The following is a 17008-nucleotide window of genomic DNA, read 5'->3' as shown; positions in this document are numbered from 1 at the left end:
TAAGCCTGGCTCTTTTTAAAAATTCACAGTCAAGCTATATATTGATAATACAAAAACGGTTCTGTCTGGTGCTGTCTTTTTTTCCAACTCCCCCAAAAGGCCAAGCCTCTGGCATGCAGAAGGTAACCTGATCCCACACAGTCGCCCAGGCAGGTGTGGCTTTTCTTATTAGAATTCCAGCCACATGAATGAACTGCTTTGAGCTACTTTCTTCTGCAAAAGCAGCAGACAGTATTCAGGAGAGAATACCTCTGCTCTCCTGTAGCAAAAGAAACGAGGTAGGGGGTGGGAAAGAATTCACAATATTTGACGGTTTTATAAAGGACGAATTTAAGAAGGTGCCGATTCGGCACTGTTTTACAGTGCATCACAAAAATAAATATTGAATTCTTACTTGAGGGCCAGAGATTCCTTGCTGGCCAGGAGGTCCTGGTTCTCCTTGCGGGCCCTAAAGGCAAAGAATATGGGAAACTTTTAAAGAAGCAAAAGATGAAAACACAATATCTTTACACTGTGGTTTCACAAGAAAACACAGTAATATAAAACAATAATCATTTTTTTTGCAGTATGACAGCTTTTTGTTACAAATTTCTAAGATTAGATTAGCTTATATGTCTGCATTTGTTCACTGTAGAACTTTGTTGTGATATACTAAATTCTTCAGAGCTATCTATTATTAACCACTGGAATATTTTAATTTTAATCTATAAATAGTGAAGTAGAAGAAAAGTATTTTCATACTGTAACTGAAAATCCTTTTTCTCATGTTCTTTATATACTTTTTCAGTATTAATTGTACAATTTAACAAAGCCATTGATTACACAGTGATCATAAAATCTAATTCAATAACAATGACTTAAATTTGCCAAATATAATATATATACTGTATAAATATATACATACCATGTTTCCTTTTGGACCTGCAGGCCCATCCACTCCAGCAACACCCTATATAATGACAAATGGAAGGTCAGAAGCTCTACTGGAAGTTAGATGTTTAAATCAAAATTCATATTAAAATGTTTATAAATATGAAGTACATACAGGTTGGCCTGGTGGACCAGGGGGGCCTCTTGGACCAAGTAGACCTCTTGGACCCTAAAAAAACATACAAAGACATAAATGATGAAAACTATAGTATAGGTTCTGGTTTACAGCATAAGAGGACAAAAGAAATAGATACTAATTAGCACAGGAAGATTTAGTATAAGTTGTATAAAAAGTTAATAAATGAAATCAGGTCATTTTGTAGCCTACTTAATCCTGACCAGGGTTGGTTGCGAGGGGTGGCTGCAGCCTATCCTAAATGAAATCATTAATACAATAATGCATTTTTAACACCCGTTAAGTCAGTCTGAGATGGGAACCTTGATTTTAATGCTACATAAAGGTAGGAATCTATCTATCTATCTATCTATCTATCTATCTATCTATCTATCTATCTATCTATCTATCTATCTATCTATCTATCTATCTATCTATCTATCTATCTATCGATGCTGAAGGAATCAGTCTACTATTTAGTGTTAGATAAGGTGTGCCTGCTTATGTGAGTGTTTCTAAATCAACTCCTAACGTGTTGAGATCTGTGAATTTCAGTACAGCTGCTGCCCCATGAGTACTCTGGGAGAGAACAAAGTTAGTCATAATGCTACTCTGTATCATTTAAAAGTGACTAGTATACACATAAGCACATATCCTAGATTATGATGAAGTGACTGTTGATGTTTAGTCAGCTGTATACCACCTAATCTTTTAGGAGGACATCCATATTTTTTAAATGCATCTTTCTATTGGATTATTTTCCTGAATTCCCTTACCTGACATTATAAAGCACAAGGTAAAAAATAAAATCAACACTGTATAGAATGTCAGTGTTTCTCAGGGAACATACATCTTAGGAAATTTTAAACTTCTCACTGAGCCTAACTTTCATGTGTTTGGTATGTGGGAGGAAACTGGAATATCCAGAAAATTATATGGTAGGAAAGGACACCTCCATACAGGCAAGCCCAAGATATGAACCTAGGTGCCCAAGATTTATTGTATCATAATTATTAGTGCCACTGTATGAAAGTTACTTTAAAATTACATTTGTCTATAGATAGATAGATAGATAGATAGATAGATAGATAGATAGATAGATAGATAGATAGATAGATAGATAGATAGATAGATAGATAGATAGATAGATAGATAGATAGATAGATAGATAAACATGGTCTGACATTTTCATCAAGATAAAAATATTTCCATCACAAAATGCAACAACAACAGAACAACAGAAGCCCTGTGCAAATTTAGATGAATGTAAAGTTCTGTGTAGCTTTATTTAAACACATACAACTGAAGAATCAGTTTGATATATAGAAAAGACCCTATAATGAAAAATAGTGCATTGCTCGAGTTATTTAGTTAATTTTATTAACTCTGAAATGCCATAATTATGAATTATAGTATAATGAACTATGCAAATTGATGGAAAATAAATCATTCTGTGTGACAGAAAAGTTACTTACACTCTCTCCTGCAAGACCTCTTGGTCCAATCTCTCCATCTTCTCCCTGTGGATAAATGGAAATGTTTAGGCATTTAAACAGAAATTGCTCTCTGAAAACTGGGAGAAGATACTACGACTTACTCTTTCTCCATCTTCACCAGGAGAACCAGGAGGTCCTGGGGGGCCTACTTCACCCTGAAAGTATTAAGTGAGAGAGACAGTCATAATAAAGTAACTTAACAATAATGTATCCTATCTAGAAGAAATGGCTACCTTTTTGAAAAACTTTTACTTTCTCAGGTTCCATTGTCATTAAATCAATTACTTCAAGAAATAGTCAAAATGCGGTGGGGAACAAAATATTAAATATGCTATGGTTTACGTTGAATGTGTTTGCATTTTACCTGCCTGACAACTAAATTATGCCTGATGTGAAGTTAACATCGAAGTTACAATGATGTAACTGCTGGTTCCTAGATACAATTTAAAAAAGATTATGAACATAATGTTTTAATTGGATGTTTCAAATTTATACACTTCCTGATACTTCTTTAGAATATATTACAAAAAATTATAAAAAAATTGACCACACTAATGAATACCAGTATATAGCCCTGTAATTTATAGTGCATCTGGAATGAGCAAACCACTGCTGCCATATTTAGAATTAAAAGTGAAAAAGGGTAAAATTCTTGAGGTAAAGAAGGAAACACGAGAAGAGAATACCACCTCTTGAAACCTACAGGAGCTGCCAAAAGCAACTATAAGATTTCTGTGGCACTATGACTAAAGAGAAGCCAGGAATAAAATGGAAAAGGCCCATGGCTCAGTACATGGTCTGCTCTGGACACTACTTCAAGTGCTATTATTAGTAACAGAGAATTGTTTTTAGTGCAATATTACAACCAAGAATTTGCTTTTTAAAATAATTTTAATCCACCATTAAATTAATGCAAGTAATGACTTGTTTTAGCTATGAATCCATATTTTTAGCATATGTTTTATCCAATCAGTTCTACAACTAAAAGAACACTTTGGCCTTGATGAAGTACAAGGAATTAAATTGGACCCCTTTAGAATGGTTATGATTCAAGACAGTACTGGTGTCTTGTCAGCGGAATAGTAGCCATTCTCTTTAGGCACTGCACCAAAATGAAATTGGTGGTCAATGCTAAATATGTATTTGAGTAACTTTGACAAACCAGTATTTATGAGGGTGTCATTAATGTCACTATGCTGATAGATAGATAGATAGATAGATAGATAGATAGATAGATAGATAGATAGATAGATAGATAGATAGATAGATAGATAGATAGATAGATAGATAGATAGATAGATAGATAGATAGATAGATAGATAGATAGATAGATAGATAGAAAGGCACTATAACACATATAGATAGATAGATAGATAGATAGATAGATAGATAGATAGATAGATAGATAGATAGATAGATAGATAGATAGATAGATAGATAGATAGATAGATAGATAGATAGATAGATAGATAGATAGATAGATAGATAGATAGATTTAGAAAATATGTAACACTTTAGGTATTGCAAAAATTACTTATTTATTACTGTGAATTACTTATTTGTATTACTTACTTACTCTTAAGTAACAAGACTTTAACAAAGGCTTCTTTTGGTCTTCATAATACTTATAAAACATCCGGAGACGGGCTATGCATCTCTGTGCGGTGTGGCATATGGATATGATGGTAAAATTACTTGTTAATATGATGCATTCACAGGTCTTATAACAAATATGTAATATTAGAAGAGATGTGTCTTGGTTAAGCCACCTTAGACCACTCCAAAGTGAAGGTTTATTAGTAGGTCACGTTACAGGGATGCATCAGTACTTTAATAATACTTTGTAAGTGTTATGAAGACCCAAAGAAGCCTTTGTGAAGGTATTTTTACATAATAGTAAATGAGTAACATGTATTTTGCAGTACCTAAACTAACATGTTACCAGAAAATTCATAACATACAATTATTTCCCATCCATTTCCTTATATGATCTCTGCCACCAACAATTTTTTAATAGGAAACCATAAAACTTTCATGCTTATACTGCCTTTGTGTCTTCCTTCCTTTCCAAAAGGGTATTCTAAGGGTATACCAAAGCCTCTTAGCTCAAGGAAGGAAATGAAAACAGTAAACTAAACCATATACCCACATTCTACATAGTGTCATTGTAACAAGATGACTGTAGCTGAAAACAAATGTCAGCATGGGTGTCGGTTTGAAAGTCTTTCATCATTAAATCAGCGAGATGCCCAGGTGGTGCTCTCTCTTTTTCCCCCCAACACACTGTATATACAAATCCCTAAAACGTGTGCTGAGGTGCTTTGAATTTAACCCTTTAACCCTTAGTGCAAGGTAAGCAACTGCAATTTGCTTTCTTGATACAGATCTACTGCATCACATTTAACATGAGATTTTGTGCAAAGTATTTAATCAAATAAAAAAATAAAATTGCTTCATTTCAAGGTAAATTTAAAAAATAGTATGGTTGCCCATAATAAAATCTGTAAACAGTATATAGGTACTGTGTATGTTATGCTAATTAAATGCACATAGTTTGATTAGTAATTTAGCAAAATATAAAAAATAAAATCAAGACTGGAAGCAGAACAGCTTTCCAAAAGTTCAATAACTTAATATTTTCAATTAAAACTGTTTTAAACCATCTCATTCATCTTTTTGGAAATTTCACAGAATTTTACAGGCCTCGCTGTGATAGTTTTATGAAATTTTGATGCTATATTATTAATTTGACATATATTTTATGTGGTTTCATTTGCTTTCTTTTAGGTAACTGTACTAAACTGCCCTTCATTAAAGGGTCGGCTTGTAGCTATATATTAAACAGACTGACCTATAGCAGAGAGGGTTGCAATGCTGCTGTTTACAGTCAGTTTCTCTGCCTCTAGTCACATTTTTTCCTTTTCTTATCTTGGGTAAATTACATCAAGTTTCCTTTTCCTTCATTTACTCAGTTTTCCCACTTTAAAGCATCCTTATTATCTTATTTTAGATAAGAAAAGTTACTTACCCTGTGACCCTTTTCACCAGGCAGGCCAGGAAGTCCATCAAATCCCCTGTCACCCTACAAGCAAAAAGTAAAATGAGCAATCATGAGAAAAACAGCATAAAATGGTTGTTTTAAAAGTTTTTACTTTATCCCCTTAAATAATAATAATAATAATAATAATTAAGCCAGTCCTAGCACTATCAGGCACAAGGCAAGGAATCAACTGTGTACAAAGCATCAGTCCATTAAATGGCACAGTTAGACATGTAAGTTAACAATCAGTTAAGAAATTAACCAACCTTGCATACCTTTGGGATGTTGTTAGTGGAATAATAATAATAATAATAATAATAATAATAATCCATTGTCTGGACCAGTTAAGCCCATTACAGGACCACAGAGAGCTGCAGGACGGCTCATCAAAGGCAGACGTAAGTTAGGCACCAGCCCTGGACAAGATGCCAATCCATAGCAGGCCATATTTATGTCACACCCACACAAACTCCAGTCTTGCTTAGGACTACCAGTCAATCAAACATACAAGACTTTAGGATATGGGATGAAAATAAATTATGCAGATAAAAGCCCCACAGAGCATGTATACTCCATGTTTATGGTGGCCAAGCAAAAGTAATAATGACCAGAATAATGAATTAAAAGAAATGTTGCCATGAAAAAGAAGTTGGAGACTTATAAATGCGATGCTCCCACACTTCAAAAAACAAATTAAGCGAAGTATGGAGAGTAAAAAAACAAAACAAAACATTTAAATATAAAATCAACCTAAGAAGAAAAGAGTAATTGTCAAAACAAGCAGATATAAAATCATTTTTTAGAGGGGAATAATCTGCACATTCAAACATATTTTTCCATTAAACAGGTTTGGATAATTAATATGCATGAATACCATTTTGTATTAAATTATATTTTACAACCCAAGAACTCTGATACCTGCATTTAAAACAAACCAGAACTATTATTCATATTACATAGACCAACATAAAGCACAACAATTTATTTTTACATTGCATACTTCATGGAAGACTTACTGAAAGCTCATCACAGAGTATCAAACACAAAAACCATAAACTAGTGCAGGAACCTAATTATATACAAAAGTATCAGAAAATAAATAAACATTTATTTATAAAGACCTAAGCTGTATGAAAGTTAGGGTAAAAAAATATCCTGAAGTACAGAATTTCTACTACTGGTGTTTAATATAAGACGTAGTTAGTGAAATGACTTTGAAGTTGCCTTTAAAGGTCTAAAGAATCCTATCAAAAGCTTACAGCAATAACACTTTTTAATTGCTTAACATAAGACTATATTCATATATCATATTATTATTTCAGTGCCTCGCAGTTAGGAGACCTGGGTTCGCTTCCTGGGTCTTCCCTGCATAGGGTTTGCATGTTCTCCCCGTGTCTGCTCCGGTTTCCTCCCCCAGTCCAAAGACATGCAGGTTAGGTGCATTGGCGATCCTAAATTGTCCCTAGTGTGTGCTTGGTGAGTGGGTGTGTGTGTGTGTGTGTGCCCTGTGGTGGGCTGGTGCCCTTCTCAGGGTTTGTTTCCTGCCTTGTGCCTTAGGATTGGCTCCATCAGACCCCCGTGACCTTGTAATTAGGATATAGCGGGTTGGATAATGGATGGATGGATATTATTATTTCATCCATCCATCCATTATCCAACCCGCTGAATCTGAACACAGGGTCACGGGGGTCTGCTGGAGCCAATCCCACCCAACACAGGGCACAAGGCAGGAACCAATCCCGGCAGGGTGCCAACCCACCGCAGTATTATTTCATAAATCATTTATTAATACTTCAAACAAGAAATACATTTTATGCAATTTCTTTCAGCAAATAAAAATAACATCCAATTGACATTGGTCAGAGTAACTCTAACTGGAAATAATAAGGATCTGCACAATAGTAAAAATCATTGAGTTTTCTTTTTCTTTTTTTTTAAGGAGAGATGATCATATTGAATGTAATAAAACAATACATTGAGGCTAACAACATTTAAAGGCTTCTATACTTCACACCGTTCTATTAAAGCCAGGGCACCTTCTTCCATTTACTGAATCTGATTTTTCCAATACTGGATTATGGGGAATTGGCCATTACATTGGCAGTGTCAATAACAAACCAGGAGACCCTCAGATCCACTTAAACTGGTCTGATTTGGAGTTGTCAATGAATCTAAAATGTAACTCTCTAAGAGGTAGAGGAAACCAGAATACCAATATAAAATCCATGCAAATACACTCAGAGACTGAACAAGAACAAAACCTGAGCTTAAGTCTCTGGAGCTGTGAAGCAGCAGCTCTTAGTAGTGTGCCACTGTATTGCCCACAGACACATATTCAGTCTTACTTAAATGAGATAACGCAACAGCAGTGAGAATATCTGGGTTCCACTTCTCAAGATCAGCTTTCAGCTGAAACCACCATCCTTGTGTAAATCCGTTCATCTATCCATTTGCTACACACGCTTATCCAGAACAGTGTCATGGGGCAGCTGGAATTCATTCCAGCAAACATCAGGCACAAGGAAGGAACAATTCCTGGACAGGGTGCCAGTCCATTGCAGAGTAAACATACTGTACACACATCAGGGTTCAGTTAGCATCACCAGTGTACCTAACCTGCATGTCTGTAGACTATAAGAGGAAACTGGAGCACCCAAAGGAAAACCATGCAGACTTGGAGAGAACCGAATTTGAGCTAAAGTTTCTGGAGCTGTGAGGCAGCACCACTGATCAGTGTGCCATTAAGGTTTGCCCACAGACACATATCCAGGCTTATTTAAATGAGATGTAACAACATCAGGTAGGGCAGGGAACCTCCATGCAGGGAGCACTGGGGAGTTGAACCTCAGTCTCCTTGTAGAGAGGCAGTAGTGCTGTCAGTGCTTTGCCACTCTACCCTATATGTGTATTTTACATTATTTTTAATGTAAGTATATGTGTTATATGTACAGAGAGGTACACCAGATTTTCAAGTAGATATATCAGACCAGTTCTTAGATAATTAAATAAATAAAAAGATTAAGAAAGAAGATACCTTGGAACCTGATTCGCCTGGCATTCCCCTTGCACCATCTGCTCCTGCCCGGCCCTTGACAAGAGAAAAGACAGCCATTAGGAACTCATTAACACAATATAATGAACTGCTTTTTATATGTTATTAGCTACAGAGTATTTTCAGTTACGGTTATCATTTTAATGGACTAGTCAAATATTTCAAATTACTATCAACTTGATTACAACAAATTTCAATGTGGGATAGTTATTGATTCAAGTTACTTGCCTTTAAAAAATAATCATACAGTGCTGTTACTAGCTTTCCTCAGCCCTGATGGAGCATATCAAGTTTACGTTTAGACAGTCTCTTATTCCCAAAAGCATTCAAATAGCACAGCATCAATACTGATTGATTGAACTACTGGTAGCTACAACAGTACAATACTGAGCAAAACACACATTTCTAGCATTCCAACTCCTGGAAAAGTTTATAATCTTATCATTAAAACCACTTCAAGATTAGAATTAGGAGGAAGATGGCAGATCTCCAACTAATGTGATGGAAGGCAGTCGACTATTAGAATGAAAAATGTTTTGGTAATATTAGCTAGTCATAGTTACGATCCACTTGGTACTTCTTTGAGAACATATCAGAGGGGTTATACCTGCCTTGGAAAATATTTTGCCTTAGATTATTTTGAATAAACAGAAAAGGGATTTTATACTGGTTGAGAATTCCAAGGAAATACTTACATTGTACATAGAGAACCAGATATTATTGCAAACAGGATGTATGCGATTATACTGTACATGCTTACGTTTAATTGTTTAGGTCCAAAAAGAGATAGAGAAGATTATGTCACAGATTACATTCATACTCACAATTGACCAATCGGCCTAGAGGTATAACTTTGGACTATTATGGGAAGGAACTAGTCAGTGGCAAGAACCATTAAAATCAACGGTAGAATGTGAGATGGCACACAGAACAGAAACTCAACCAAGTGGTGAAGCAGTAAGGTTATACTCTTCCAGCAGGAAATAAAGAATCTAGAATTAGGACATTTATTCTAAATCATTTAACATTATATTTGGTAAAAATGCTTCCAATATTATTTAAATCTTAATATCGAATATCCTGGAAAAACTAACTCTTACTGAGTCAGGATCACTTTTACTTAGAAAGCAGAAAATGATAACATTCAGACCTCCACAGCCACTGAAATACAAGTATGCATTACTGGGTTCTATGAAAAAAATAAAACAGTCCATTGTAAATGTTCACCCCACTAGGCAAGATTTAGTCCATGGCATTTTAAAGAGCTGATGAAATTTTAAAAGTATGATAATTATAACTCCGACTGATAAATAGAAGAGTTAGGGTATTTTCAGGTTGCCAAAAGGCTAAAGGCATCATCGACACTCAGATTGCTATTAGACAGCAGAACAGCAAAGAAGCCATTGTTGATTGTTCATATCTGGGTCACCTGAATTCAGATTTGTTTTGAGAAGAACAAGTGCATGGAAGACATGCAGCATACCTGGTACTGAAATCAGCATTCAAGTGGCTGTTAGCAAACAGCTCAAACCAATACTATCATATTATTATATCGCATCGTATTCATCTCAGCATCATTTTTGGATTGGTCACTTTTAAACCCTTGTGCACATCCCTCAAAAATTACAGAAGTATATAAAGTAATTTTTACAGAATGGAAACATCATCCACAGTTTTTGTAATTATAGTGCTACTCATTGATTGATTGATCTAGGGTTAAGTTTACGGTTAGAGTTAACCCCAGGTATGAACTTAAATGCATGGGTGACATTTTAAATTTATGGATATTTAAAAAACCGGAGCACTAAATCTTACACTTGAGTCCAAAGCAGCAGCCCTCCGTTTTATAATTAAAGTATCACTAACATTTGGAAATAAATACCTGCCAAAAGTCAAACTCCAGCATTCTGCCTTTTCTCTTTACTGCATTTGAATTGGACTTGTCAAAATATAACTCAGAGATACTTTGCTTGAATGTGCTAAATTTAATTAGGCAAATGTGACATACAAATAGCTGCTCTCACAGCTTGAGAAAGAAAACAAAACAAACTTCAAATCTGTCTTATCCAACAGAATAAAGAATTAAAAAAAACTTTAATCCAATAAATAATAAGATGCAATAGAAACATGGTGCTCATGTAATTGATTTCCGGATATAAAAGCAAGAGTTAACAAGGCTACGAAAAGCACAGAAAACAATTTTCAGGCAATTAACTTTTATATGAATAGAGCTGATGATTTTTTAGTATTTAACAAACTTTAATTTCAATTTAAATTAGTGATGTATACTGTATTGAGATTATTAAAATATATATGCTTTATTATTGAATGCTAGTCTTCTTAAACAACTAGTTGTCTGTGATCGATGAAACATAACACAAATCCATGAACATTCACAACAATTTTAAGGATTTAGCGGAGGATCATGAATCAATGAGAGAAGAGATCTTTGTGGGGCAAGGCAAAGGTGTGCTGCTGGCTGATCTCTGTTCCACAATGCTCTCTTGTACAGTAGAAAGGTAACTCATCCCAGTGTCTTCTTGCTAAAAAGGCAGAGAAACCTTCCTAAAAATGAATTTGATCTAACACATACTATTTATGACAGACAACAAACAAGGTCCTTTCTGTACTGCCGGTTTTCTGTTTTCTCCTTCAGTGTACTTTCGTCAGTCAGCTTAACCCCAGCTGCTGGTACTAAGTCAACCAAATGCTAGTGGTTTCTTAATAAGTGTTCCTGATTATTTGACTGCTCTAATCTAATTCATTCTCGAGTTATGAAAGGCACAGAAAAACAGACCTACAAAGTTAATATGTTAGCAATTTCAGAACATTGCTAAAATAATTCTCTGTGGCCTAAGACCTACTAGTTTACCTCCCTGGATAGCTTTATGATAGTCATGTAGTAAACTATATTCAGTGGAGGCAATATTCTTTACTACAAATTTTACTTCATATTAACTAGATAAAGTGCACTACCTGAAAAATTTCCTCAATGCCCATGACTCATTTTTTAGCTTAAAATGTTCAAGCCTGTTTCATTAAGTGATTTTGTTCAATTATATATTTACTATATACTGTATACAGTATATTAGTTTAATTGCACTAATATCAAAGCGCTTTACATAGACATAGAGGAATCACTTCAACTAACACCAATGTGTAGCACCCATCTGGATAATGCAACAACGGCCATTATTATGCCAGTATACTCAACACACATTAGCTATTAGACGAAGAAGGGCTGAGAGAGAAAGCCAATTTGAGACAGGAGATGATTGGACAAGTGGCCAAAAAGGTCATGGAGGACAATTTTATCCTGGACATGGAGATAAACCCTATACTGTTTTCAAAAGATGCCTAGGGATCTTTAAGGACCACAGAGAGTCAGGACCTTGGTTTTATGTCTCATCCGAGGGACAGCACTACATTAACAGCACATTGTCTCCATTACTGCACTGCGACACTGGGATCCACACACAAACCACTGGCCTCACCAACACCTCTTCTAGCAGCAAATCTAGCTTTCCCCATCCAAGTACTGGCTTGGCCCAAACATGCATAGTTTCGGGTGGATGACCTATTCTGAAGTGAATATATGATAGCCAGTATACAGTGCACAAGGGAAAGATTGGAAGAGATGTCTGCTGGCTCCCATGGTAAGGAATTTCTTAATCATGGGACAATTCATGTTGTTAACTTAACTCCTTTCTTTCTTTTAATTTTATTTGCAAAGACTAGTAAGTTAATTCACTTCACTGTATTTTATTTACCTTATACAATTTCTTGCATTAGGAGTTTGTCATTTTTCACATACCCCGATTTAATCTCCAGAGACACACAGACATGGAGAGAAAGGCTTGGGGTCAGAGTGCAGTGTCAACCATTGTACAACGCCCCTGGAGCAATTGTAGGTTAAGGACCTAGCTCAAGGGCCCAATGGAGTAGCACTGCCAGAATTCAAAACCATTAACCGTCCAGTTACCAGCACAAATCATTTAGCCAGAGATCTACCACTCCATTACAATGACACAAATAATAATAATATCTTAACAGATACTGGAAAAACAACAACAAAAGAAAAGTCAAAACAACTGAACTCCTTTTTTAAGTGCATATTCTCAGTTATTAATGTTAGACTGCATTGTAATAGTGGTGTGGCCTATTGGCTAAGGCAGCGGACTTTGAAATCCAAAATGGACACTTCAGTCCTCACCTTTGACTTGCTGTGTGATTCGAAGCAAGTCATTTAACATGGCTGTGCTATAACTGTACAAAATAAGTCTGTTCAACCGTACTGTTTCTCTGTACTTGTAAGTGCTTTAGGATGGTGTTCACTCTGGAAAAAGCACAAAATACAAGTTTTGGGAGGAATGTGTGCATGGAAGATTATTAGTAGACAGCAGGACAGCAAAGAAGCCATTGTTGTGTATTCACATCTGGGTCTCCTGAAATGAATTCAGATTTGTTTTGAGAAGAACAAGTGCATGGAAGACATATAGCAGTATGCTTGTTAGTCAAGTCAGCTTTCAAGTGGTGGTGAACAAATAGCTGAAACTAATAATACTGTATGTCACTTTTAGATTGGCCATGTCTGAACCCTCCAAAATTTCAGGAATATATGATTCTAAATAAAAGAAACATTTTTCTTCTAAGAACTTGATACAGTATTATCGTTGCTGTGGCCTTACTCCCCCTTAACAATATCTGCAGATGTCTTTAGAGGAGCAGTGGAGTTCTGATGACTGTGTTCACATTTTGAAGCTGGAGAACAGAATGAAATTCAGCTATGCGAGATGCTGTCATAGCTAAAGACAGACGGCCTGGGAAGTTGCTGAGGTTATTAAACCATAGTCCATGTTAAGGAGTCCAGGAGGGTGGTGCGGAGGTGTTGATGTGTGATGCTTCAATGTACAATGTACAATGTGGACAATATAACATAACAATGAAAAAACTACTAATATGAATCAGAGTAATGAGGGAAGGGCAATGGGTGCCAGCCAGGAACCTGTCATTGAAAACGGTACTAGCCCATCACGTGGGTCCACTCACACACGCAGATAGGGCGAATTACTGACAGTTAACCTAAGAGGCACATCTTGGTAAATATGGGAGAAAATCATTATGAACATATGCAAACTCCACGCGAACAATAACTCAAATCGCAGGATTTGAAGCCAGGATGCTGGAGTAGCAGTGTTAACCACTCTGTCACTGTGTGTCCCATGTGGAAAATATTGCTTTTTGGTTATTTTCTTATTTGGCTGGTGCCCTTATCCAAAGTGCATTACAACATTTGTTACAGTTATTTCATTCTTCCATTAGGAGCAGAGGCAGGTAAAGTGATGTGATCAGGGTCACACAATGTCAGCGACATGATTTGAATCCACAACCTCAGGGTTTGAAATCTAAAGCCTAAACCGCTATGCCACACTGACCTGCAAGATGATGACAATAAATAGTAAGTGTGTAATTAGGAGACTGTCCTTAATCCTAAAATGCATTATAAAATTAAATGCAGACATTTTATATACTGCTGCTATATTAATTTTGTAACTTATATTACTGAGAGAACAATCACGCATAAGTAATATAGAATCTCAATGCAATTCTCAAAAAAATGGCTAATAAAACTTGAGCTTGAGCATGCCATGGATTAACAGGTTTTAATTCATTCTATTCTGCATTTTAATTTTCTAGCTTGTCAAGATCCGTGTCTTAATGGCTTCAACATCATTTTAAGTAGTCAATTAAGAAATGAACAGACGCACTGTAGGTGGAACTGACAATGCATCCAGCAGAGTAGCTGCTAATTCGGAGTCATTACCGCCTGCGTGTGCCCCTCGTCAACAGGCAGTTTGGAAAAATATTTTGAAAGAGGCAAGAGATCAAAATTTTAATGAGCAATTCAGAAGTGCTAACCAACTCATTGGTGTAAAACACTCAAGTAGAACATGCCGTGTATGACAGGCATTGCAGAATGAAGGTTCAAGTCAGCTGTATAATTAAACAAGTTTAAGAATCGGCCTTAGAGTAGTCAAGTGGTTAAAAAAAAATCAGAAGTCATTAGACTCCCCGGAAAAATCAATGAATTTTGGCAAAGTACAAAACGTATCTTCATTCCAAAAATAAAGATGTTTCATGTCATAAAATATTTTGGATTTTTATTTGATTTTTTTTCTGCCTCAGTAACTGATAGTTTTAAATACTTTAACAATTCATTTATGTGACTACTTCATAAGAGATACTATTCTCTTCTTTTACAGAATTCAGGGACCTATTGGTATTTTACACGAATGACTGTGTAAACCTTATAAAAACAACTTATCATTGACAATGCACACATGCTGTTCATTTGCCAGGTAATCCATAACGCTTCTCAGTGCCATTCAACATCTTACACAAAACACTCAAGATTTCATTTTTAAAGCTCTTAAAGGAAAATCAAAAAACAATGAGCACTGTAAATCTTTTCCTTTCTTTCAGATGGTGCATCAGAGGCTACGTAACTTAATATTCCAGTATTACTGCAGTTCTTTGCTCCACCAACCACGGCCTTCCTAGAATAAAATCCAGCCAAATTTGCTTAATTCAACCTTGGATTGCCTACAAGTGAAAAGCATGAAGCCAAATGCATGATGGTGTGTGTAATTTTAACGAATATGAATATGTATACGAATGCACAATGTAAAACAAAATTTACTTTAGAAATAACAGTTCAATCAAAACACCATAATGGTGGGGGGTGAGGGGGGACCCTATAGAAATGAGCTGTGAAAGGAAAAAGGCTATTAGATTTACATGAGTTGTTTGAAGGCTCCCTAATGACCAGCTCCACGATGGCTTCTCAACAGAGACTTTACGGAGCTGATTTACTGCTCTGAAGTTCCTACAGTTTACCTTGAACCCTGACCCAGCTACTCTTAATGTCTATTCCAGTCATGAAAGACAGATAATATTATTCTAAACAGGAAAATTCAAAATGTGGAATTCCACTTACTACAAATGCCATATTAAAAGTACACATTTTTACTGTTTAAAAGCCTGTGTGCTTAAGATGAACCTTAGCTCTATGCTAGCTACTTAATGTCATCTATCTGAGATATGAAGAGCTATATGAATAATCAAACTTAAGAATGGTCCAGTTACTAATATGTATAATACAGTGCTTTAGAAAACTGATACATTACAAATTTCAAGAATCAGTCCACAGCCAGTCGCACTTAAGTTCGGTAATGTTCACAAATGGTAGACAGGTGAAAATGTGAATATTCAAATCCCTCTACAAACACTTAGGAAGAAGAAGAAATACTTAGTGTTAGGAATAAGGTTAAGTGTCAGGGTTAGCAGCAGGCCAGACAGACCTTCACTGGTAAATTGGTTCATAAACAGAACACAATTTTGTTATATTTATTTATTTGTATTTGATTAATTTTTATTGGTCATGGCAGTATCATGTCATGTTGTGCTAACTAGGTCATCTTATCCTCAGTTGTTTCTTCCAAACCATTCTGCTCAGTTCCTAAACAATCCTTGGAGAGCCAATTGAAACTCTATAATCTCTCCAGGATGTCTAGTGCTTCCTCTGGGTCTTCTCCTAGAGAACCATGCCCTGGACCCACATCTTCAACCATAACTGGGTGAAGTGTTTGCTCAACTGGTGTTCCATGAAGCCTTGTTGTTCCCAGTACAAAACAGTGTCATGGAGGTGACATATGAGCTCACAACCTGCACGGTGCAGAAGACAGGCAACATTGGGACGAATTCAATTGCTCCTTGACAATTGCTTTAAACCAATCTATCTAGCCATCCATCCATATAATTTCTTACTTTCTCATCCAGTTTAGTGTTGTGGAAAGCTGCTGGCTAATTTCCACATTGAAGTAATGTTCCTTTGTTACTTCTGTTAACCCATCAAAAATTTCTGAGGTGTCTCAAAAATACAATATATTATATAACAGTTTTCTTGAGGTAACACTATTCCAACTTGCTTTATAAATTATGCCTATACTCAATGTGTGTATGTGTAAAGAATGTTGTATGAAAAGGAATATGTATCATGCTACGGGTCATGCACAGTGAATCAGCCAAAAATGGCTTCATGGTGTACAATCAAAAGACTTCAAAAGCGATGCGATTAGACCATTCAGTCAATCAAGCTTGTTTGTATAGGTAATAACTAAACTCTCCCCATATCTCATTTTGATACTTCTTCAAGGTTGTCAAGGTTTCTGCATCAATGACATGTCTTGTTAGTTTCTTCCAAAGTCCCACAACTCCTTGTGTAAAGAGGTAGTTTCTGGTTTCGGTACTAAATACACTTCCCTTTAATTTGCACTCCTCGTGTGTCCTCGAGTACACCACTCACCCTTAAGTTG

General features: G+C 35.8%; 1 protein-coding gene across 4 annotated transcripts in view; it reads right to left on the bottom strand.

Moving 5' to 3' along the window:
• col11a1a (collagen, type XI, alpha 1a) overlaps positions 1-17008 on the bottom strand; it is a 290480-nt gene that overhangs the window by 143131 nt on the left and 130341 nt on the right. For all 4 annotated transcript variants that reach the window (XM_051933206.1, XM_051933207.1, XM_028811103.2 and 1 more), the window contains 7 exons: positions 8616-8669; positions 5570-5623; positions 2643-2696; positions 2521-2565; positions 1046-1099; positions 905-949; positions 395-448 (listed from right to left, as the gene is read on the bottom strand). In XM_051933206.1, the coding sequence (XP_051789166.1) occupies positions 395-448; positions 905-949; positions 1046-1099; positions 2521-2565; positions 2643-2696; positions 5570-5623; positions 8616-8669 (360 nt within the window). The remainder of the gene's footprint in view (positions 1-394; positions 449-904; positions 950-1045; positions 1100-2520; positions 2566-2642; positions 2697-5569; positions 5624-8615; positions 8670-17008) is intronic.

Source organism: Erpetoichthys calabaricus, chromosome 10 (assembly GCF_900747795.2).
Source record: "Erpetoichthys calabaricus chromosome 10, fErpCal1.3, whole genome shotgun sequence".
NCBI classification, from domain to species: domain Eukaryota; kingdom Metazoa; phylum Chordata; class Cladistia; order Polypteriformes; family Polypteridae; genus Erpetoichthys; species Erpetoichthys calabaricus.
The sequence above is the reverse complement of the archived record's forward strand: the minus strand, read 5'-3'. Positions and strand labels throughout refer to the sequence as shown.